At 34.9% G+C, this 25,069-nt stretch overlaps 1 protein-coding gene across 2 annotated transcripts; it reads right to left on the bottom strand.

Moving 5' to 3' along the window:
* Window positions 1-1,592: 1,592 nt before the first annotated feature.
* On the bottom strand, window positions 1,593-25,033 carry LOC114026929 (Golgi apparatus membrane protein TVP23 homolog B-like). 2 transcript variants are annotated; one of them, XM_027840698.1, is made up of 7 exons: window positions 24,951-25,033; window positions 19,077-19,162; window positions 10,688-10,832; window positions 7,344-7,433; window positions 6,587-6,718; window positions 4,287-4,415; window positions 1,593-3,277 (listed from the first exon to the last, which is right to left on the bottom strand). In XM_027840698.1, the coding sequence occupies exons 1-7, from the start codon at window positions 24,960-24,962 to the stop codon at window positions 3,251-3,253; spliced, it is 621 nt and encodes a 206-aa protein (XP_027696499.1). In that variant the 5' UTR covers window positions 24,963-25,033; the 3' UTR covers window positions 1,593-3,250. The 2 variants fall into 2 exon arrangements, with proteins under 2 accessions (XP_027696499.1, XP_027696510.1); XM_027840709.1 differs by lacking the exons at window positions 10,688-10,832; window positions 24,951-25,033 and adding an exon at window positions 24,766-24,919.
* Between the last annotated feature and the right edge of the window lie 36 nt (window positions 25,034-25,069).

A 25,069-nucleotide genomic window follows, 5' to 3' on the forward strand; every position in this document is an offset into this window, starting at 1 on the left:
TAGCTATCACAAAAAGTGCTGCTATAAATATTCTGGAATATATGGGGGCTTTTTATTCCTGGGATATAAGCCCAGTAATGGAGTCAATGGCTCAAAATGTATGGAATTGTGAATACTTTTTAGTTCATTCAGCACTGAGAATGATGCTTTGCACACAGTAAGCACTTAATAAATGCTTCATTAATTCACTAATTCATACATAGCTTTGGGAGTAATTTCATCCAGCAGTATTTAGTAAAATGTGAATAGAAGCAGAGAAGGCAAATGGTGATGCTAATGCAAAATTAGGCATTGGCACAGCATGACTGGTTACAGAATAAGGAGACAAAGGATTCAAGAGTAAGTAATAGTGTACAGTTTAACTGGTCAACCATCGGGTCAAGACTGTTGAGAAATGAGGAAAAGAAGTGAAACCAGAGCAAGGGTGATGGACTCAGGGGACAGGGATGGGTGGAGAAATGGAAGATCAAGTAAAGATAAAGAATGGTTTTAGGCAGAATAGCTCTTGCACAAAAACCAATACAGCTATAAGCAAAACATTACAAATGGAGGGGATAGAGTGGATGGAAATATCAGCATTTAGTATAAGATTCCACCACTACAAAATTGTTGTTAGTGTTGTTCACTACTTTTTCAGTTGTGTCTGATTCTTCATGACCCCATTTGGGGTTTTCTTGGCAAAGATACTAGAGTGGTTTGCCATTTCCTTCTCTAGCTCATTTTACAGATAAGGAAACTGAGGCAAAAAGTGTTAAGTGATTTGTCCAGAGTCACAAAGCTAATAAGTGTCTGTGGCCAGATTTGAATTCAAGAAGATGAGTCTTCCTGACTCCAGGTACAGCACTCTATCTATTGCGTCACTTAACTGCCCAAGATTACAGAACTACAGAATTAGAAGAGCCCTTAGTAACCATCTAGTTCAGCCTCCTAAACTTACAGATAAAGAAACTGTGGCCTAATGAGATCAAATGATTCAAGCAAGGTTACAAAAACTGAAGTTCAAATTCTGAGAATGGACATGAATCTATAAGAGCAAGAGCCATCCTCCAATAGAGCAGCAGTAGAGGGGAAAGGATTGTGAGTCAAATCATCAGGATTTGAATCCTGGTTCTACTTATTTGGATCTAATCTTGGGTGAGTCATTTAACATTTCTGGGCCTTGATTTCATCTTAAGTAAAATGAAGAGGTTGGACTAGAGGACAACCTTTAATCTATAACTTTATCAACTTATCAATTCATTTTATTTATTTCAAAATAAATCCAAGTTATAATGGTCTAAAAAATTGCTCAAAATTACTAGTAACCAAAGAAATACAAATTTAAAAAATTTTCAAGCAAGATCTCACACCATCAAATTAGTTAAGATATGAAAATTCAATGTTATCGAAGTTGTGAGAAATAAGGCACCTTAATACAAAACTGGAATATTCAGAAAATATTTGTTAATAAAGAGAAGTTACTAAGGGTTTATGCCCTTTGACTCAGAGACAATATACAGAATTTATATATAAATGTATAATATACAAAATATACATAGTATTTACACTACAAAGGAGGTTAATTTCAGAAAGAGGAAAACCATATACACAAATAAATTCATAGCAGTACTACTGGCAATAATTTTGAAAATTAGTAACAAAATGTTTTTAACAATTGGGTAATTGTGGAATAAACTGAGGAATATTATTACATCATACAAAACAATAATAAAAATTCAGAGCCACGAAGGAAGAACTTGATGAAGTGATACAGAGTGAAGAATGTAGGGGCAGAAGAAAAATATGCACAATGTATACAAGAATATAAGTAAAGCCCACACTAAAATGTAACAAAACTCAGATACATATGACTGCAGATTTAAACTTCGGAGGGACCCTGAGAAGTCCTGAGAAGTTAACTGTCTGGGTTCAGATAAATCAGTCAAGATTCAACTCCAAATCCTTCTACTCCAAATCCAACACCCTTTCTATTACTAGGAAGTTATAGATTGCCAGAGAGAATGCCTAGAGCCTAACTGAATGGGTTCAGAGGGAGGGTAAAATGTTTGCTTCAAAAGAGTATATCAACCCCTTGAAGGCAGGGATTGATTTTTAGTTTTAGCCTTTCATTATATTCCCAGCACTTAAGACAGATTGACTAAATGTGTCCTCTTATACCAGGTGAGTGTGTGTATAATCACTCTGCAGGGCAGAAATATTTAATTAATCAAATATATAACAAAGATATTTTCCACTTAACAAAAAGAAAATTTTCTAAAAACAATACACTAAAATGATTGTGCATCATGACTGTCACTAAAGGCAATTTACCCAATTAAATAAAATCTTATTTTTTTTTTACAATACATATATTTATAAAGCAATCCTTTCAGGCGAAGTATACAACTAAAATTTACAGAACTACTTAAGTAAAATACATTTTACAATTAAAATATATTATAATTTAATCCTATAATTTCCAATATTCCAATTCTCTCAATAACAAAAGAAATTCTAAAAGCAAAATGTGACTTTAGGCATTTGCCATGTCAATAAATAATTATTTTCAACCTAACACAAAAAGTAATTCATTATTACATCTACAGTTTGTGTCACTGAAATTTTCATTATGCTTGGTTTTCCAAAATAAGAATTTAAAGTGAAATGTACAGCTATACCTCAACTAATTAGAAGCATAGAAACTATACATACATACATATATAAACACATATATATGTACATACACACACACACTAATATAAACTATACAGATTGCTACAGCAAGTTACATATAATAAATAGCACATGAATGAATAGTTTGCTGAAGAAACCAAAATAAACACCTCCCATTAAAATTACTTAAATTTAACAGTACTGACAAATTGGGTATGGCATATAATTTTATTTGCTTATTTATAATTTAGGTGAAAATTTTACCATGATATATAGTGTTTTGTACAAGTGGAGATGATTTATGAAATGCAAGCTAATATTCAACATAACTCCTATTTTAGATAATTTTCCCTCTTCTAAAATTATGAATATGCACACCCTATTCAGTTTTGAGGCAATAACCTTAAAAAAACAAAAAAAAAGAATCCTAAGACAGATTTTATGCCAAAAGCATTATCTTCCTATAAAAAACTTATTTAAATGAGAAAAATCTCTAATGATTTCCCCCACCCTGAAATATTTACTCGACTCCAAAAGGATCAAGACAATCTCTTCAGTTGTTCCTCAATACAACAAGATGTATTTCTTCTCTTTATCTTCAAGATATCTGATCATCTTTAATGTTCTGAGAAAATGGGAAAAATTTCACACTAAATTTAAAATAATTCATACTCTTAAAAGGTATCAAAGGACAAAGAGGGAAAGACCTATAAGCAGAAATAGCTGACATTAGCACAATGTCTTGCAGAGTAGGTGCTTAATGAATGCTTATTGACTAAGTTACCCTATTAAATTCTCCTCACTTCAACGAAGGTTATGTTAAAATGTGTGTGTTTCTACCCTCGGTTGTTTAGAAATTATCATTAACTGATACTACACTGACTGCTGCTTTTTAGGTACATTCATAAGAATTCATTCATCAACATTCATCGGAATACTTACTGTGGATAGCATCAAGTTACAATAACCTAAACTACCTATTATGTAATTTTGACCAAATTTTTGCTACTCAAAGTCACTTTACTTTTAAGGAAAATTAGAAATTTTATTTAAGGGAAAGATGACACCAAAAAAATTACAAGTTATCACTCACAGTATACTGAAACTATATGAAAACATTGCCCTCTGAAAATTTTCTTAGTATCTCCAGTAAAACTGACATGACCCTATTTTTTTCACCTTGTTCTTCACTATGACCCCCAAAATATTATTATGTGTAAAAATTCTTCAAAATAGCTTAATTCTGTACCTTCATAACATACTAAAATAATGTACAACAATTAAATTTTCATAAAAAGTAAATTTAGTTTTATTATTGATCTTCAAACCAGAGAGCTGACAAAGCATTAGGTCACCATTTCTCATTCATCGATTTGAAACAACCCTAGAACGTTTCCAATTACTTCAAAGGTGTGTCTAAAATCCCTCAAATTCTTAAATCAAAATTAACCTATATTATATAACTTTAAATACAAATGTATTTGTAGCATTTGTATACAGGGGAATTTTACTTAACAGAACTAAGTTGTCACAACTTCAAAATAAAAATCACTGTATTAAATGCTGACCAGGCACAAAACTGGTTCTGATTTTTGTTCCTATTCTAAATGCTCTTCCACCCAGAAAATACTTACTCGTTTCAAGAACTGCTTTCCAAGATAAGTGGTAGCCATACTGGTTAAATTGCTTTGGTTGCCTACTTTGCATCTGATGTAGCCATATAGGTTAGCACCTTGTAGTACCACACCCATGGTGACTACTGCCTGAAAAAGGGAGAAAAATCATTTGATAGTCTTCTCAAATAATGTTAAAATAAAAACAAAACAAACCTTACCTTTATCTCATGATTACAAGTGGGCTGCTCACAAAACAGAAAGTTACCCAAGAGATGATTGTGAAAGGAATGAGTTTATTATGTGAAAAATTAAGTTACACACTTATGTGTCCTGATGTTACCCTCTTTGCAAAAAACTTTTCAAATGTTTCCAGAGATAATTATACTTTACAAATAAGTGAATAAATTAAGATGAGGACTGCATAGGTGAGCCACTGTTTTGAGTATTTATAACAACTAGATTCAGTAAAAATGTATTTGAGTTCTAGTTTCTCTCTGACTTCCCTGATCAAAATACAAAACTCCCATAATAAGTATTATCTTCTTCTATTGAATATAAGTTCCTAGAAGGGACAGTCTCCTAGCATCCTCAATGATTAGCACAGAAGTTGGCACACAATAGGCCCTTCATAAATGCTTCTGCATTCATAGTATTCAATACCTCGAAGCTAAGAGCAGATTGATGGGTATGACTGGATGGCCTAAGAAACTAGATTACTGAATGGTAGAATAATTTTGGTTTTTGTTTTGGTTTGGTTTTAGAGTAGATTAGTCAGTCATTTCAAGGTCATTTCTTTTTTTTTTTATCATTTCATTTTTTCCTCAGGTACATGCAAAAACAATTTTTAACATTCATTTTTAAAACTGAGGTCCAAATTCTCTCCCTTCCTCCCTCCCCACTCACACTGCCCTGCCCCCCATTGAGAAAGCAAACAACTAGACATAGGTTATATATGTGGAGTCGTGTAAAACATTTCCATAATATTCATGCTGTCAAAGAAAACATAAACCAAAACAAAAAACCTCAAGAAAAAAAAAGAAAAGTTTAAAAAAGTATGTTTCAATCTGTATTCAGACACCATCAGTTCTTTCTCTGGGGATGGATAGCATTTCTCATCATGAGTCCTTCAGAGTTGTCCTGGATCATTGTATTGCTGAGAATAGCTAAGTCATTCACAGCTGATCATTTTACAATATTGCTGTTACTTTGCACACAGTACATTTCATTTTGCGTCAGCTCACTTAAGACTTTCCAGGTTTTTCTGAGAGCATCCAGCTCATCATTTTTTACAGCACAATATTATTCCATTATAATCACATCCCACAACTTGTTGAGCCACTCCCCAATTGATGAGCATCCCCTAAATTTCCACTTTTTTGCTACCAGAAAAGAGCTGCTATAAATATTTTTGTACAGATAGATCCTTTTCTTTTTTCTTTTTTCTTTTGTTGGGATACAGACATAGTAGTGGTATTGCTAGATCAAAGGGTATGCATGGTTTTATAGCCCTTTGGGCATAATTCCAAATTGTTCTACAGAACGGCTAAATAAGTTCACAACTCCACCAGCAGTGCATTAATGTCTCATTTTTCCCACATCCCCCCTAACATTTCTCAATTTCCTTTTCTGTCCTATTAGCTGATTTAATAGATATGAGGTAGTACCTCAGAATTGTTTTAATTTGCATTTCTCCATTCAATAGTGAGTTAGAACATTTTTTTTATATGGCTATAGATAGCTTTGATTACTTCATCTGAAAATTGTTCATATCTTTAGATCACTTAGTAATTGGGAATGGTTCTGATTTTTATAAATTTGACTCAGTTCTCTATGTTTGAGAAATGAGGCCTTTATCAGAGAAACCTGCTTCAAATCATCAAAACAATCTGGTATTGGCTAAGAAATAGAGCTGTGGATCAGTGGAACAGTTTAGGTAGACAATACATAGTAGTAAACAGTCCAGGTGGGCTGTTTGAAACATAAAGAGGTTAAATGAGTTACCTAGAAGAATAGAATTAGTGATGTTCTAAGGCAGAATCTGAACCTAGCTCTTCCTTTCCAAGCCTACACAATCTAGCCCAAGCTATCACCTTTAATTATCAGAAGAAAGGTTAAAACAATTCTGCATACCTCCCTGTTCTTAAAACTAGGTGAGACAAATCCTTTGATTGCTTATTTCCAATAGGAATAGGGTTATAAGGTGGGGAACAGGTAATATCCACACAATACATAGACGGCTGTTTATTTGCTTATTTAAATAACTACAAAGAAGGCAGCAACTTTCTATTTAAAATGTGATTCACTAAACTGGTACTTACCAACCACTTCAATTTGAAGGAGAAGAGAGCACTAAAGGCAAATATCACCCACATAATTGGACAGGAAATTAATCCTAACCAAAAAATTCGTGACTCAGCTTCTGAAGAGGTCCTTTTCTCTTGTTTCAATTCCTAAGAAAGAACTTGAATTCAATAGTGTATTCTGTGTTATTTATTATCAACAAGTCCAGAACTTGGTAAGAAACACCATATCTAAAAATACAATCACATACACAAAGACATTCAGATGATAACCTAGAGATCTATCACTATAGAAAGATCATTTGGTAAGGATAGCTTAGAGGGTCCTAGGTGACAGTTGTACAAAGTACAACGTAATGTACTTTGCTATTCAAACTCATGTCTCCTTAGCCACAATTCTTCTCAAATCCTTGACACTTTTATCCTAAGAAAACAGGGAGCCATACCAAGATACCAGAGTAATGCTGAGCTGAGGTCAATAAGAAATTACAGAAAGAATATTGAGCTTAATTTATAATTAACCAATTCATCTGTTTACTAGAACAGGATATGCTTTATTTTTTTGTGAATTAAAAAAATGATGGGCTAAACAATCTAAGAGATTTTACAAATTCATCCCAGTCAGATCACTGGCTTTAGCAAGTGATTTTGGGTTACCTATTAAGTAGCTTTGTTTCTAATTTGTTTCTATTTGTTTCTAATATTATATACTTCACCTGTAAAATACTCTTAAAACTACCCATAACCAAATGACAAAATAATGGAAGAAATTTACCTTTCGAGCCTCAAACACCCAGTGACTCTTTCCATCATCATCTATACGGTTCCACCAGCGCAAGCCAACCATAAGTCTCCCTGTTATATTCTAAAAGAAAATAAAAATTATACACACACACACACACACATACACACACACACACGTATACCACTAACAAACACTTCAACCCTCAATAGAGATACTCAACAAATACTTTCATTTCCTTCATATCCAGTGGTAAGGAAAATAAATGAGGAATTAGGAAGAATTAAGTCTGGCCAAAGATTAATGGATAATATAAGGCAACAGCAGGAAAAATATAAGTAAACAAGAAAAAAAGAGTAAGAATTTCCACAATCAACAATTCCTTTCTCTCTTAAACACTTTGACCCATCTTCCATTCTTCTCTTTTATCTCTAATACCCTTGTTCTTCTGTTGACCTGACCTCTTCTCACCCCTCTGCTTCCTTCCCTGCCTTATTTCCTTTCTTCCTTTATTTAGCTACCTCTATTCTTGGAGGCACCCTAAGCCCCTAACAATGCTACTAAAAATCAATTTATAGGGACATTCAGAACACATACTCCTAATATGTCCAAATCCGATTCCCTAAGACATAAAGCAGACACTCTAAAATAGCTACACTAAGCCCAGTTTCCATAACAACACTTAATCTATGCCAACTCCAACATCCCTTACACATACAGTAGCTCCCTTCTTAGATAGCTAATAACCTAGTCATCCTATTCTCCCTTTAGTATACTGACTTTTTGTACATGGCAGTACTCTTAGACTTATGTGTTTCAGTACTATGCATATGCTCAGTTTTTCAAAGAGCAATAACAATTCAGCAAATATTTCTTAAATGCTTACTATGTGCAAAGCACTGTACTAGACACTGGGCATACAAAAAAAAAGTAAATGGCACCTGCTAGGGGAGTGAGCAAGAGAAAATACAACAAAAACACAGGTTAAGTGTGATACAAGTTGAGTAAAAGGAGCAAAGAGATCTGATTGTCTAGAAATATTTGAGGATGAAGGGAACACTAATAAAAGGGCAAATAATGGAAGTCTTTGTGAAGGACTGTTGTGATAAAATGAGATAATATTTGTAAAAAGCTTGTATTTTAAGAATTATATAAAGCTAGCTATGATGATGACAAAGGAGATGGAACCTGAGATACCTCGAATACAAAGAAACTCAAAAAAGCACAGATGAGGAGTGAGTGCATTCCAGGCATGGGGGAAAGCTCGTATAAATGTAGAGGCAGAAGAAATAATAATAGAATTTATATGGAGCTTTAAGGTTTACAAAGCTTTTTATATATTTTATCTCAAGTTAAACAGGTATAGTTCAGGTTCCAGCTGGTATTCAGATCTGGCAAGATCACAGACTGCATGAAGTGAGGAGTAATGTGAAATCAGGCAGGAAGGGTACAGAGGAGCTATACTGTGGAGGGCCCTAAAGGCCAGGCTAAAGAGTTTGTATTTTATCTTGGAAACACATGGAGTAACTAAAAGTTTTTGAGCAGAGGAATGACATGTTTAATCCTGTACCCTAGAATATTATTCTGGAAGCTTGACTGAAGAAGGGCACAGCTGAAAGGCAGGTTAACAAACAAGGAGGCTACTACAATAAATCAATGAGTAGTAAAGAGACTCAAATCTTTTAAGAAGGTGGCAGTGCAGAGAAGACTTGACAAATGATTAAGGGGGAGAGTAGAGTAAAAAATGACTCTGAGGTTTCAAACCTGAGTGACAAGGACAATGGTTGACAAAAATAGACAATTGGTGAAGGGGATAGGATCCAGGATGATAGACAGTGAACCTAGGCATAGACATACCAAGCTTAAGGTACTGGTGTGACATTTAGATATCCATCATGAAGCTGAAAATGTGGAACTAGAGGAGACAGAATAGGAGGGCTGTATATATAAATTTGGGATTCATCTACATAAAAATAATTGCTCCTATAAATATATCCAAGATCACCAATGAAAAGCATATGTTGATAAGAGAAGATGGCCCAGGACAGATTCTTGGCAGCCAAGATAATTAAGGAGGACTAGAGAACATAGTATCATAGCTTGAGAGTGGGAAGGTACCTCAAAGGTCATCTAGTCCAATTCTCCTCATTTTGTGGATAACAAAACTGAGGCCCAGCAAGGTTTAATGACTTGTACTAATAGATGATGATCCATTAAAGAAGACTAAGAAGGGAATGGCAGACAGGAAGGAGGATCAAGAGAAAGAAAAATGCCACAAAAATCAAAAAAAGAAGTAATATTTAGGAGAGACCAATGTTTTCTTGTTCTGTTGTTTCAGTTACATCTGACTCTTCTTGACCTCATTTGGGGTTTTCTTGGTAAAGATATTGGACTGGTTTGCCATTTCTTTCTCCAGCTCATTTTACAGATTTTACAGAAGCAGACAATGAGGTCTCCAGGGAAAAAATCACTATTTTATTTTTTAAGGCTAGGAGTGACTCATAGTACAACCAAATATGAAGGGTTCACCCAACTAATTCAGTCATAGAACACTTCGGGGCTCAAAATATAACCACGAGATTCATAAATTCTAATCTGGAAGACCTAGAAGGTGTGGGGAAAATTTTGGAACAAAAAAGAGGAAACTAAGCCTATTTTTACATCAAGAAACAGTAACAATATTTTACATGGAAAAACTATCATTCTGGAACATCACATTCCCATGGACAAGTTTGAGAATCACAGATGTAGGGGTAATGTTCTACTCTATCTCTGCTTTTTGGTATAATTTAACAGGACGGAACAACTCTGGCAATTAACCCCTGCCAAACATATCTACAAAAGTCTCAAACTGTATTCATTTTGGCAATACATATACTAAAACTGGCAGGTCTCATGTCCCTTGATATTTTAAAACAATCCTGCTTTATCAAGACGAAATGAACTCTGAAATTCCTTAGCACTCCCAGCCCCTGAGGATATTCCTCCCTCTGAATGGAAAGGGTGGAGTGTAGATAATGGAGAGCTCCTCTCAGACCTTCCACCATTTAAAGGGGGCACCTAGAGAATTCACCTCATCATTTTCCACTGAGCTACTTTCCTGGACTTCATGATCACCAGAAACTCATCATTTTGCAAGATGAAATCAACTCTGAAACACTCACTTCCTCAGATCATTTCTCATAGTGGCTACAGAATTTCAGCATTCATCCTCCTCCTTCTTCCCCAACCTTTTCAGCTTGTCCCTTTGAGATTGTAAGTTCCTCAAGGGCCTGTTTTATGCCTTTCTTTGTATCCTCAATGTTTAGCATAGTGTCTGACCAGTACTTAATATTTATTGATTGATTAAATGCTGAATATTTAAAAATAAAGCATACCTTCACTGTCCAAAAGTCACATGATAATAACAAGATAATTGTCACCATACAGGCAATAAAGCTGCTGCTTAGCAATTCACACAGAAGATAGACAATTATTGCACTGATTCGAAAGAATAAATGGAAAAATGATGCCACCGGGTGCCTGTAAATAAAAGCATAATGCAAAAACTATAATTACATTATCCTGTAAAGTGAGATGAAAAAGAACATTCTAAAGTTTAAAACAGAAATAATTATTTCAATCATTAAAAAGAGCAACATGATATAATTTTCTGGGCTCAAAGTAGCTAGCTTCTGTTTTAATAAACAATTCGACAAACATTTTGAAATACAGTGACAATATCTGTTTTCAGCCGTATCACAATATATGGTCTAGATCTGTAATTTCACTGGTATGAGGAATTCTGAATGAAGAAATTACCAATGCACACGAATAATTATTCTGCAAATTACAATCTTAAAAGAGTTGTCCAGGGCAGTGATCTCCAAAATGGAGCTAATACATGACTATGTGATCAACATATATAATGTGAAAGATCACATCCTCTGACCCCCACTAATGAAACAGTCAATCATCATGTGGCTTGTCTTTAACATACTCTTCCAATCTTCCCCAAGCTAGATGTTGATACCTCAGGACAACTGCTCATTCTTCCAAACTTCCCTGCTATTATTAAAGACTCCATTATCCTCTCAGGCACCCAGGTTCTCATATCCTCAGTGTCAATTTAGATTCCTTTTTTCCCTTTATCCCACATAGACATATCACTCAGTTTCCAAATCTTATTTTTACTTCCACATCTCCACCTTCTCTCTATTCACATTGCCATCATCCTAGCTTAGACCTTCATCACCTCTCACCAGGTACTCTGCCAATAGTCTTCCTCTCTTAAAAATAAATTTATTGTTTATTTTTTTATTCTGCATTCCTTAAAAAAAAATGTGAGTTCTAATTTTCTCCCTCCTGCCCCTCCTCCACCCACCAAGAAGGCAAGAAATGTGATATCAATTATACTTGTGAAATCATGCAAAACATTTTCATATTAGTCATGTTGCAAAAAAAAAAAAAAAGGCAAGAAAAATATAGACAGTGAAAAAATTATGTTTCAATCTTCATTCAGACTTCATTAGTTCTGTCTTTGGAGGTCAACAGTATTTTTCGACATAAGTCCTTTGAAATTGTCTTAGATCACTGTACTGATCAGAGTAACTAATACTTTTACAGTTGATCATCATTACAATATTGCTATTACTATGTACAATGTTCACCTGGTTCTGCTCACTTCCCTTTGCATCAGTTCATATATGTCATCCCAGGTTTTTCTGAAACCATCCTGCTCATCATTTCTTACAGCACAATAATATTCCATCATAATCATATACCACAACTTGTTCAGCAATTCCCCAATCGATAAGTATCTCCTCAATTTCCAATTCTTTGCCACCACAAAAAAGTGCTGCTATAAATATTTGTTTGTGCTTGTGTGTATACATACATATATACATATACAAACACACACAGATATATTTTTTCCCTTTCATCTCTTTGTGATACATACCTAGCAGTAGTATGCCAATAGCCTTCTAAATGTTCTCACTATCTCCAGTCTCTTTTCCTCCCCTCTCCATCATGGATAACAGCAGCCAAATTGATTTTCCTCAAGTGCAGGTCTGACCATAAATAAATTCCAGACCTTCCCTTATTGGTTCTAGGATCAAATGTTACTCCACTTTTACCTCTGTATTTTAATTATTATTTTTGTGTTTTATAATATACACATATTGGGGGAGTATATGTTCAATTTTTTTTTTTACTGATAAGGGTGCAAGGTCAGAAAAGTTTGGTCTAGAGCACTGAGAGACTGACTTGCTCACCATCACAAAAACAATATTTGTCAGAGACAGGACTTGAACCTAGATCATCTTCTTAACTCCAAAGCTGACCATCTATTATGCCACACTATCTCTCAATATGATAAAACTCTAATTTCACAGAAAATATGCCATGAAAAATTTTTTGCATAAATTATTATTTATATTCATCTAAACTACCACAAAACTCTAAGAATTAAGAATGCTATTTACCTATCTAAGAAGAAACAATTCCTAAGATTTGGGCCCTATAAACTCATAGAGAACAACTTCATAGGCCCTCAGAAGTCCTTTTAAGCTAAATCTATCAGAAATATTTTATTTCATTAAAAATATTAGACAGAATAGACCATTTTAAGGCACTGACATTTGCAAGTACAAGATTTTTATGACCCAATTTCTATATAGCTATTCTTTTCTACTTCAATCAATCAACAAGCATTTATAAGTTTTCATGTGCCTAACTGGGAACTGTGTAAGGCAATGGAAACAGAAATATAAAAATGAAGCAGTCTCTGCCCACAGGGAATACTGGGAGAATGTAACATATTTATGGAGAAGTTATTTTTGAAATACAGTAATAAAGACACTAACAACTAGATGGAAGCAGAAAATGCTTTTTGAAGGAGATACCACTTGGAATGAGCCTTGAAGGGAACTAGAGGTTCCAAAAAAATGAAGAGAAAGAGCATCTCAGGAATGGGGAACAACCAGTGCAAGAGCTGAAATACTGCTGATGAAACAAAAAACAGGTTAAATTTGGCTAGAGCAAAAAGGGAGTGAAAGGGAGTAATATATAATAGCTGGAAAGTCTCACATACTTTGCCCAAGTCTGCCCCATTCTTAAAAACCTTCATTTGACTCTAATACAGCCTCAAGCTATCATTCTTTATCTCTCCTCCCTTCCTCAGCCAAACTTCCAGAAAAAAAAAAGCTAGTTACACTCACTGTCTCTAGTTTCTCTCTGCAACCCTTTGTAATTTAGCTTCTGACCTAATCACTCAACTGAAACTACTCTCCAAAGTTATGTCTTAATAATAATTTAATGATGTCTTAATTGTTCATTTCTGTCTAATTTCCAGATCTAATGGCATTTTTTGTTAGTCCTTATCATTCTTGACTCATCTTCTGCATTTGACACTATTGATTACTCTCCTCCTTGAAAGCCTCTCCTCTCTGGGGTTTTTTTCCCTACCTTTGTGATCTCTCCATCACAATCCTTATGATACTCTATACACTCTTTCTCAAGATCACCTCATCAACTCCCACAGATTTAATTACCATATCTATGTAGACAACTCACAAATCTAAATATCTAGTCTCAGTCTCTTTCTCTTCAGATTTTCATTTTTTAAATCACCAACTGTTGCATATTAATCATTTCAAACTGAATGTCCCAGAGACATAACTCATCAGATCCAAATCAACCAATCAATAAGCATTTATTAAATACCTATTATGAGGAAAATAAGGTTAGGCCCTGGGAATACAAATACCAAAAATGAAATAATCCCTACTTATAAAGGAGCTGACATTCCAATGGGGAAATAAGTACAGGTGTAAGTATATACAAAATAATAATTCTGATAACAATAGTAGGTAACATTTATACAGTGCTTTAAGGTTTACCAAGCACTTTACACATATTTTATCCTTACAACAACCTGAGCAACAGATGCTATTATTATTCCCATTTTATAGATGAGGAAACTGAAGTACATTGAAGTTAAATGATTTTCCCAGGGTTACAGAGCTATTAAGTATACAAGGCCAGAACTGAACTCAGGGTTCCTGATTCCAAGTGGAGTTCTATCCACTATGCCACTTACCTGCCTTTAACAAAGAATAGAATTAATAGATATATAAATATATAGACTATAAAGAGAATAAATAAATACAAAGTGTTTATGGAAAGAAGGCCACAGCAGTTGTAAGGAATCAGGCAAGACTTCACATGGAAGGTAGTGCTTGTGCTGCATCTTAAAAGAGATGGATTCTATGAGGTAGAAGTGAGAAGGGATTGTATTTCCAAACATAAGGAACACCCAGTTCAAAAGAATGGAAGCAAAAGATGAAGTTCTGGATGTGAAAGAGAGAGAACGCCTATAAGTCTAGTTTTTCTCCTTCATTTTTTTTTTTTTTTAATAAACTAAGTCTCCCTATCTCACCATGCCTGGAAATTGAGCAGCTACTCACAGGCCTAACCCCAATGTTGACTGGCACAGAAACTCTGATGGGCTCCATTTCCAAACTGGAGCATCTGCCCCTCCTCAGACAGTCTGGTAACTCCCAGACTCAGTGTAAACACCTAATCAGCTTTAGCCTTACTGACGCTCAGAACTATTGAACTCAAGCCATCACTACCTTTAACCTACCATAGTAGGGATTATAGTTTGCCACCATACCTGGCACAACAATTTTTTTCTATCTCCCAGGTTTAAAACCTTGGCATTACCCTCAACTCCTCCCTACATTATCCAAACTCTTGCCAAATCTTGTCATCTCTTCTCTCTAGTCATATAGCCATCACCTAAGTTCAAGCCCTCATTACCCATCAGCTAGACTGTTGCAATGGCCTTCTAATCGTTCTCCCTACTCAAATCACATCTACTCCATCCTCCACAAACTGGCCAAAGTGATTTTCTTTAAGTGTAGAGCTAGGCATGTTAGTCCTCTACTCAATAAATTCTAGTAGCTCCCTATACCATTAGGATAAAATACAAACTCTCCTGCTTTTAAAGCCCTTCACAACCTAGTCAATACCTACCTTTCCAGCCTATTTATAAATTTCCCACATTTTTGCACACTATTGTCTAGCCAAACTGGCTTTCTCTGTGTTCATCAAACACTGCACTCCACCTCTCATCTCCATGACTTTGTTCTGGCTGTCCTCATGCCTGGAATGCACTTCTTCAACTTGACCTCAGAGACTACCTCTCTCTTCCTTCAAAAGAAAGCTCTAGCACAACCTTTACCTGAAGCTTTTCTTTTTTTCTCCAATTGCTAATGTCTGCCCACCCTCCCTCCCTACTTTGCACTGAGTTTGTATATATGTATTCGGAATGTACTTACACATATATATATATATGTGTTATCTACCCAAGATATAATCTTCTTCAAAGTAGAGTATGGCTCATTCTTTGTGTTTGAATCCCCAGTATCTAGCACACAGTAGGCATTTAATAAATGCTTACTGATTGATAGTAAGCGAATGCTGTGTTCCTGAATTTTGTAAACCAAATCATATTTAAATGCAATACTAGAACTTATTTTTGAAAAACACTGTTATGTATGTACGTATATTTATGTATGTGTATAGATGTACATGTGTGTGTATGTAAAAAATATATCCCCGCTTAATTGTACCTTCTTGGGGAGGTGGAGGAAAAGGGGAGAAAGACAAAGTAAAAAGTGTAAAGTAGAGAGCAAAAGAAAACTTACAAGGAAGCAAAGAAAAGATGGACAGCTCTGAACACAATGCATAGTATATATTATACAGACTTTCTTGAAATGGAAATATGTTTCTGTATATTTTGAATCCTCTCATGTTCTACTGGCACATGGCAATACTTTATTTTTCTTCTCTTATTTTGTATTTAAGTTTATGTTTCTTTTTCTTTTCTTATTGCGTATTTAAGTTTAAAGTAAATTAATTAAAAACACTTTTGAGGAGGGATAGGATAAAAGAAGAGCGAGAATAAAATAAACAGGGATAATAGGATGGAGATAAATACAGTTAGCAATCATAACTGTGAAAAAATGCAGCAAGTTTCTCTAATAAAGACCTCATTTCTCAAATATAAAGAGAACTGAGTAAAATTTATAAAAAATATAAACCATCCTCCAATTGATAAATGGTCAAAGGATATGAACAGGCAATTTTCAGATAAAGAAATCAAAGCTATCTATAGCCATATGAAAAAAATGCTCTAAATCACTACTGATTGGTGAAATGTAAATTAAAATAATTCTGAGGTACAACCTCACACCTTGACTAATATGACAGAAAAGAAAAATGATAAATGCTTCAGAGGATGTGGGAAAATCAGGGTACTAATGCACTGTTGGTGGAATTTTGAACAGATTTAACCATTCTGCAGAGCAATTTAGAACCATGACCAAAAGGCTATAAAACTACGCATATCCTTTGACCCAGCAATACCACCACTAGGTCTAGATCCCAAAGAGATTAAAAAAAAAACAAAAACAACAACAAAGAGAAAAAGACTCTGTATGTACACAAATATTTATAGAAGCTCTTTTCTGATGGCAAAGAATTGGAAATTAAGGGAATGCTCATCAATAGGGGAATGGCTGAACAAGTTGTGGTATTTGATTGTGATGGGACACTACAGTGCTATAAGGAATGATGAGCAGAATGCTCTCAGAAAAACCTGAAAAATGTACATGAAGTGATACAAGAAATGAGCAGAACTAGGAGTACACTGCACACAGTATCAGCAATACTGTATGATGATCAACTGTGAATGACCTAGCTATCCACAGCAATACAATAATCCAAGACAACTCTGAAGCACTTATGAAAAATGCTATCGATCCCCAGAGAAAGAACTGATGGAGTCCGAATATAAAGTGAAACATGCTTTTTTACAGCTTTCTTAATTTATCCTTTCCTTTTTTGTCTGTTATCTTTCACAACATGACAAATATAAAAATGTTTGTCTGACTACACTGTATAACCTGTATCAAATTGCTTGCCTTCTCAATGAGGGGGGAGGGAAAGGAGATTGTAACTCAAAATGTTAAAAATTGTTTTTACATGTAATTGGGAAAAATAAAATACTTAATAATTAAAAAAAAACACTATGGTAATTTGTTAAAGGGGGAAAATATTGAGCACATAATTGGCATTCAGTAAGGAGAATTATAAAAGTATAGCATGTTAGAGCTACAAAAGACCTTTAAATTCGTTTAGTCCAATTCATTTTACAGATGTAGAAAAAACTATGGCCTCTAGGGTTTCTTCCAGCTCTATGATTCTAAGCTCCTGAGAGCCAGAAAAGTAAATGATTTGCCCAAGGTCACACAGATAGTAAAGGCTGAAACTAAGGCTTCCTGATTATTAGTCAAGTATGTTTTATGCTACAATGAACCTTGACTGATCATTCCATGAATCAGGGACAGAGATTTGGGCACTCCCTCCACATTCACCAATGGTGATCAAAATCCATCCATACTTTCTCATCCAATGCAATCTGTTATTCTTTTATACAGTCAAATCATTTCCTAATTTGTTTATAAATCGAGATTTTTATATACCTGATTTGCTCAGAAAATTTAAAGTGACATTTCCACCAATCCCACAATATAAAGATTTACAAACTAAAGGTAATACAAAGAAGTATATTTTTAAGTTTAATGCACATTATTTTTAAATATTTATTTTTAGATTTAAACATTCACTTTTATAAGATTTTGAGTTTTAAATTTTCTCCCCCTACTCTCCCACACTCCTCCCCAAGATGGTGTGCAATCTGATAAAGGCTATACATGTACAATCATATTAAACATATTTCCACATCAGTCATATTGTAAAGAAGAATTAGAACCAAAGGGAAAAACTGCGAGAAAGAAAAAAAAATTTAAAAAGAGAGAGAAAATAGTATGCTTCAATCTGCATTTAGACTCCATAGTACTTTCTCTGGATGTGGATAGCATTTTCTGTCTTGTGGAATTGTCTTAGATCACTGCACTGCTGAGAAGAGCCTAGTCTATCAAAGTTTGTCATCATACAATGTTACTGTTACTATGTACAATGTTTTCCTGGTTCTGCTCATTTCACTCAGTATCAGTTCATGCAAGTCTTTCCAGGTTTTTCTGAAGTCTGCCTGCTCATCATTTCTTATGGAACAATAGTATTCCATTACATTCATATGCCACAATTTGTTCAGCCATTCCCCAATCGATGGGTATCCTCTCAATTTCCAATTCTTAGCCACCACATAAAGAGGTGCCATAAATATTTTCGTACATGTGGGTCCTTTTCCCACTTTTATGATCTCTATGGGATACAGACCTAGAAATGGTATTGCTGGGTCAAAGGGTATGCACAGTTTTACAGTCCTTTAGGCATAGTTCCAAATTGCTCTCCAGGATGGTTGGATCAGTTCACAACTCTACCAACAATGTTCCAATTTTCCCATATCATCTCCAACATTTATCATTTTCCTGTTTTGTCACATTAGCCAATCTGATAGGTGTGAGGTGGTACCTCAGAGTTTTAATTTACATTTCTCTAATTAATAGTGATTTAGGGCATTTTTTCAGATGACTATAGATGGTTTAATTTCTTCATCTGAAAACTGTCTGTTCATATTCATATTGAGGAATCACTTGTATTCTTATAAATTTGGTTCAGTTCTCTACATATTTTGGAAATGAGGCCTACAAAGAAGTATAATGCAATCATCCTTACCCAACCTCAATGCAACAGTGTACTTAACTACAGGACAGAACTTCCCAAGACACCAACATCATACAAGTATATCCATACCTGATTTTCACCTTCCTTGGCTTTCTGGCTGACTCATCATCACTGGCATCAAACAGTGAAACATCTTCAGTGTCATCATTACTATCCTAAAAGGCAAATGGTCTAATTCAAGATGCAATGCAACAAAATCAGAATCAAAATTAAACCTTCTCAATACACTAATACAGATGAGACAAAATAAATAAATGAAGCTGACTACCAATTGAACCACACCTAATTAGTTTTAGGAAGACAAATAAGAAAAGCCTTGGGGGTATGGATTTCTCAAATGGCTGTAATAGTCTCCATGACATATTTTGGGGCAGCTAGGTGGCACCACGAATATAGCACCAGGTCTGAAGTCAGGAAGACTCATCTTCCAGAGTTCAAATCTGGCCTCAGACACTTACTAGCTATTTGACCCTGGACAAGTCACTTAATCCTGTTTGCCTCAGTTTTCTCATCTGTAAAATGAGCTGGGGAAGGAAATGGCAAATGACTCCAGTATCTTTGCCAAGAAAACTGCAAATGGGGTCGCAAAGAGTTGGACACAACTGAAAAAGAACTGAACAACAATGATATATTTTGGTCCTCTTTCTCTTGATATCACTGCCTCAGAGAGAACAGGGAAGACATGGATTATCACAGGATCACAGATTTACAGCATTGGAGGCCAGCTTCCTTTCACAGATGAAGAAATAAGGCTGAGGCAAGTTAAGTGACTTGCCTAGGGTCACACTGCTGGGTCTGAGGCAGGATTTGAACTCAGGTTTTTCTGACTCCAAGTCCAGCACTCTACCCACTGCAACACCTAGCTATAAAATAGAGTGAACCAAGGTATGTGTCCAATACCACTAGTGATCCCAAGAGTTAAGGAAGATCCATCAGATTACCCCAGTTAACATGTCAATAGTCTCCCTGCCTTCAAGAAAGAAAATAAGAAACAAGTCAAATTTAGGGGCATTGTTGTTTTTCCCCCCCTAGAAAAATAAATTTTATTCAAAGGTAATAATGCACATTATGTTATAGGCTGCTTGGTCATTTGACATTGCAATAATCATGATGAGCATAAGCAAAAAGAACATCACCAAAACAATTTCAGCTTACAAGGATGAGAAAGCAGAGAAATGTTGCTGCTGCCTCTCTCCCAAAAACTTTCAATTAGATCCTCAAAATTAAATCAATATTTGTTTTAATAGTATTAACTGCACTGAATGGGCACATTGCGGGAGTGGACACAGGGAAAAAACAGTGAAAAGTGAAAAAGTGACATAAGATATTGCTCATGACTAAGAAAAAAAAAAACAAAGCGTTGTAGATTACATAGAAGTACCAATCCACAGATGAGTACATTCTTCAAGGACAAAACCAAGGGATGCTAGAAATAGTGAGCAATAAATAACATCACACAAAAAAAAAGAATTAACTATATCTTAAAGCATTTCTAAGTCAATTATCTACATCAGGGTGGGGAACCTGAGGTCTTTTATTAAAGGAATTTGTTCTATGAAGTTTAGATTTAGTCAAAGAGCTGTATTTGAGGACCTAGAGGGCCACATGTGACCTTGAGGTTGCAGGTTTCCCACCCAATATAGATAGAATAGAATTGTTTTTGGGTTCACAGGAATAATTTAAGAGTAATCAAATTTTCCTGCTCCTATTATTTCCTACATTAAAGAGCAACTAACTGCTTTCTGAATAATTGATTTTTGTGGTAAACTAGCCCCGACCGCAGAAAGGAATGACCAGATCATGCACAAAGCTTATGTATCTTATTGCGATTCACTAAAGTATATTCTTTATAGGCAGTAAGGTTTCAGGGGACTGAAGATAGTGATGCTTTGGTTCCTCAGGTATGAAGCTCAAATTGAGTCTTCACTAGTTATTTGTGATATATGGCAGGGCCTTTGGTCTTAGATCAGCTCATGAGGGGTATGGAGCTGACAGATCCCCAAATGGCTGATGGTTACAATGCCATCAATACATCTTATGGGCAAAATGTCTTTACGGCAGCACCAAAGAGAGCTCACCAGTTTTTTCTTTGTATCAAGAAAAGGTCCTTTCTCCGATACATGTTAATTTTGTATCAATTTTCCAATTCCAAAAAACACTTCAACAGTGATTGGTTAAATGGAATGACAATTATGAAAGTATTGGTGAAATTATAATTTTTGGAGCTAGGGAACGATCTCAGCATTTTAAGGCTAGTAAAGTAAAATAATAGAAAACATTAAATTGTATATGTAAGCATGAAAATAAACAATGAATACAACTCCGTAGTGTAAGAAATTTTCTTTACTTCTCAATAACTTGGCCACAATTATCAAGGAAAATGGCCTAAGACAACCTTTCCTTGCTTAAGATGCTTAAGTTTTCCCTCGATACTTTTTTTTTAAGAAAATGATACTTTTTTTTTTTAAAAAAGCATTCACAAAGGAATTTGTATTTTACAAAAATCCTAAATAGCAGTTATATCCTTACAGACATTATGAAAAGGTGTATAACAACTACAAACCAGATAATTACTGTAAAATACAGATTCAAAGTTAAGCTAGCCCTGCCACAGACTAGTTAGAACAAAAATCAAAATCAATGTTGTGTAATCAAAAGTTATTCAAAAAATTAACAGAAAGTAGGAAATGGATAAAAGAATAAAAATTTACATAAACTACCAACATTTCCTATGTTAATTTAACAGATAAAAAGCTATTATCATCGGGAGGCCAAAAGAGCCTAGAAATTGACTAAATACAGTAAACACATAATTTCTTTACCATATAGAGGCATGATAGCAAAAGACTTGATTATCAACTCATTTGTGTTGATTACAATCACCTAATAAAAGTGAGGAGGGATGAAAGGAAAAATCAATTTATAGAAAGGCATAAAACGCATTAAGCTAGATAATTCATTTTCTCATATAGTGCTTTGTAATTTTTATCCATATAAATTCATTATCTTTTCTATAAGCTTAAGGACTGGGAAAGTATCTTTCCACATGCCTCTCACAGCTTAGTACAGTACACATACAAGAATGGCTCTTGAGTGTTTCTTAAAGGAATCTAGCTGACCTTTGATAAAGTGATCTTTAGAGGTAAAACAATAATTCAATAAAGCAGATGTGTCAGTTGAACTGGTTGCCTCCAAGCATAATTTACCAACTATACTCTTTAATTCTTAGTTTCTCTCTTTCCTAACCTTTTGACAAAATATCTATAATCCAAATAAAAGAGCATAAAAGACCTGCTGTCTTCAAGAGGTTCCTCAACTCCAAAACATTTGGAATAAACATACATATGTCTATACCCCTCCATTAATATTCTATTCCAATACAGAGGCACCCCTAGGCTTTCAGAATACAATCAATGACAGGTCCTAACAAGCTGGAAAATTAATGAGTATAGCCTCAGAAACACTGCCATTCAAGGAACAGTAAAACTTGTTAAAAGAAGAATGACCATAGAAATTTAGAAAAACATGCACTAAAATGTGGAAGGATTACCATCTGCCTCCATGGAAGAATGACCACATTGCAGGAAAAAACTGAAAACAAAGTAGGTGCCTATTAAGTGGTAAATAGCATAGTAAAAAATTGGCATATGAATGTAAAAGAATATTATTGCACCATTAAAGATGACAAATATGAGGAATTAGACTTCTAAGAATGAGAAAACAAGTTATGCAATGTGAACAATAATATCAAAGGAAAACAAAACAAAGTTGGCATTCAAATTAATGTAAAGACCCATCAGTTACAGAGGACTAATGTTTAAATATATTTCCCTCCTTTCAGAAAAATTAAAAAAAACAAACTGTGGACTACTAGTATAGAACACTGTATATGCTCTCAGGAATGGCAGATAAGTATTTAATTGGGGAAGTAATAGTGATGTAAAAAAAAGTCTTCAGCAAACCATCAAGAATGAACTTTTTTAATGTGCCTACATTGATAAAATGGTGGATCTTAAAATTCCAAAGAATGAGACTATGTCTTTATTTCTCTTAAATGTGCTTTAAAATACCTAGCACCGAAGTATTCTGGCAGTCAGGAAGACAGGTGGCTGTGTAGTAAAGGCAAAGTGCTCAAGCAATTCTATATTCCAAGAGTAGGTGTCAATTCTGCATTGACAGGGTATCCTCATATAAGGAATTCCCTATGTCAAAGAAGTCATAGACCTAATCGAATAATGATGATAATTTTAAGTACTTGGCATTTTTGTGCATATCTATAGTTTAGTATCTAAACAACTTAAAAATGAATGAATCGAGATCTGCTGTTGCTACAGTCTTTCACTTCAAAACTGCCACAGAAAAGCTATAACTAAACAAAAGGACATAAACATAAGTAGGGTAATTAACCACAAATCACTACATAAAAGTTAACTGCTTAGAAAAAAATGCTATTTCTTAGGAAAATAAAATGTCAAATGTAATGCTGTAGTAAGCTAACATTAGCAATTTACCTGGAACTAATTTGAGTGGGATGGACCATCCTTCCCCACATGTTACATGTAACATGCATGTTACAAATAAGCTTTGGTCTTTCATATCCTTAAAAACCATCCCTTTGATACTAATGGCCCCTGAAGCTAACATTCCCTATCTCCCTTTACTACTAATCTTCTAAATCAGAGGTTCTTAACATGAGGTGTGGACTTTCAAAATATTTTGTCAACCACATTTTAATAATGTTTCCTGGTTTCCTTTGAGATCCTAACTTATGCATTTAAAAACATTATTCTGATAAGAATCCTTAGGTTTCACCATTCTGTCAAAGGAATTCATGAAGGAAAAAAAGGTTAAGAAATCTGTCTCACCAGAACTACTGTAACTGCCTTCCTGTTTCTCTCTCCAAACTACTCTTTACCCAGCTACCAAAATAATCTTCCTACTCCCTCCTCAACTTGCATATGAAATCCATTTGCAACAAAGTCCAGTTAAAAGACTATATCCACCTGGAAGCCCTCTCGAATATACCAGCTAAAAAACTTTCTACTTCAATTTTCCTCCTGAGCAATGTATCAGGAACTCTCCTTTACTAGCATAATAGTCTATCCTGTATCACATTTATCTGTGTACATGATTTGTCCTCCCTCCCACTGGATTGTAAGGACAGAGGCTCTTTCATTTTTCCATCTCTATACCTTCCATCCCCAGTACCTTGATTTACAGGTGCTTTCTTATGAATATTATAATAAATAAATGCTTGCTGAAATTAACTGAACTATGTAGCTCTTAGAATTCAATTAAATCTAATCTAATTCTACAGATCAGGCAACTAAAACCTCTATTTTAAAAATATGAGAAGCAACACAGTACAGTGGGCATTCCCTATCGGGAAGGTACCTTTAGCAATTAAAACACAGGCCCAGTACCTATCCCTAATTTAGCTAATAAAAATGTATCAGTGTTTTAAAGTACAATTGCTGGAACTACATTGTTTTTTCAAAAGCACAACAATGCCTTCGCCAAATGAACTAGGCTCCGAGGTCAAATTCTGACCCCCAGCAAGTCACTAAAGCTCTCTAGTCCCGTTTCTTCATCTGTGAGATGAAGTTGCAATACATTTAATAAGAGGTCCGTTCCAACTATAAATTTCTGAAAGCGCTTTAAGGATACATAGATATAAAAAATAAACCATCGTTGTCATCAAAACCCGGGAAAGGACTGCCAAATAAAAAAAAAAAGTTGGATTTCAAGGAACCCTTACTGAATACGAAGTAGAAATTAGTCCTCTCACTGCACACCTTCACTTCAAGGACCCCAGGATTTCCTCTGCTTCCTTGAGACAGTATCACTACAACCCCGTGGCCACCACTTGCACCATTTGCTGTGACCCCAGTCCTAACTCTAACCGTATAATCAACTCTACAGAATAACTCGTACAACTCTCACCTGACGCAACATGGCCGCTCTCGCCTAGCCAAGCCACTTCCGGACAGAGACAACGTCAACATGAGCGCTACCTCACTGCCGGCCGCGTACGCACGCCCTCACGTCAAGCTGCCACGTCC

This window comes from Vombatus ursinus, unplaced genomic scaffold (assembly GCF_900497805.2).
Source record: "Vombatus ursinus unplaced genomic scaffold, bare-nosed wombat genome assembly UNPS02004704.1, whole genome shotgun sequence".
NCBI classification, from domain to species: Eukaryota; Metazoa; Chordata; class Mammalia; order Diprotodontia; family Vombatidae; genus Vombatus; species Vombatus ursinus.

Bases quoted from the DNA above. Each gene is read 5' to 3' on its own strand.
- LOC114026929 (XM_027840698.1), bottom strand. The intron at 6,719-7,343 runs GTAAATTTCTTC...GTTCTTTCTTAG, and splicing joins GGGTGTTTGAGGCTCGAAAG to GAATTGAAACAAGAGAAAAG. The intron at 4,416-6,586 runs GTAAGTACCAGT...TCCCTTTTTCAG, and splicing joins CCTTCAAATTGAAGTGGTTG to GCAGTAGTCACCATGGGTGT.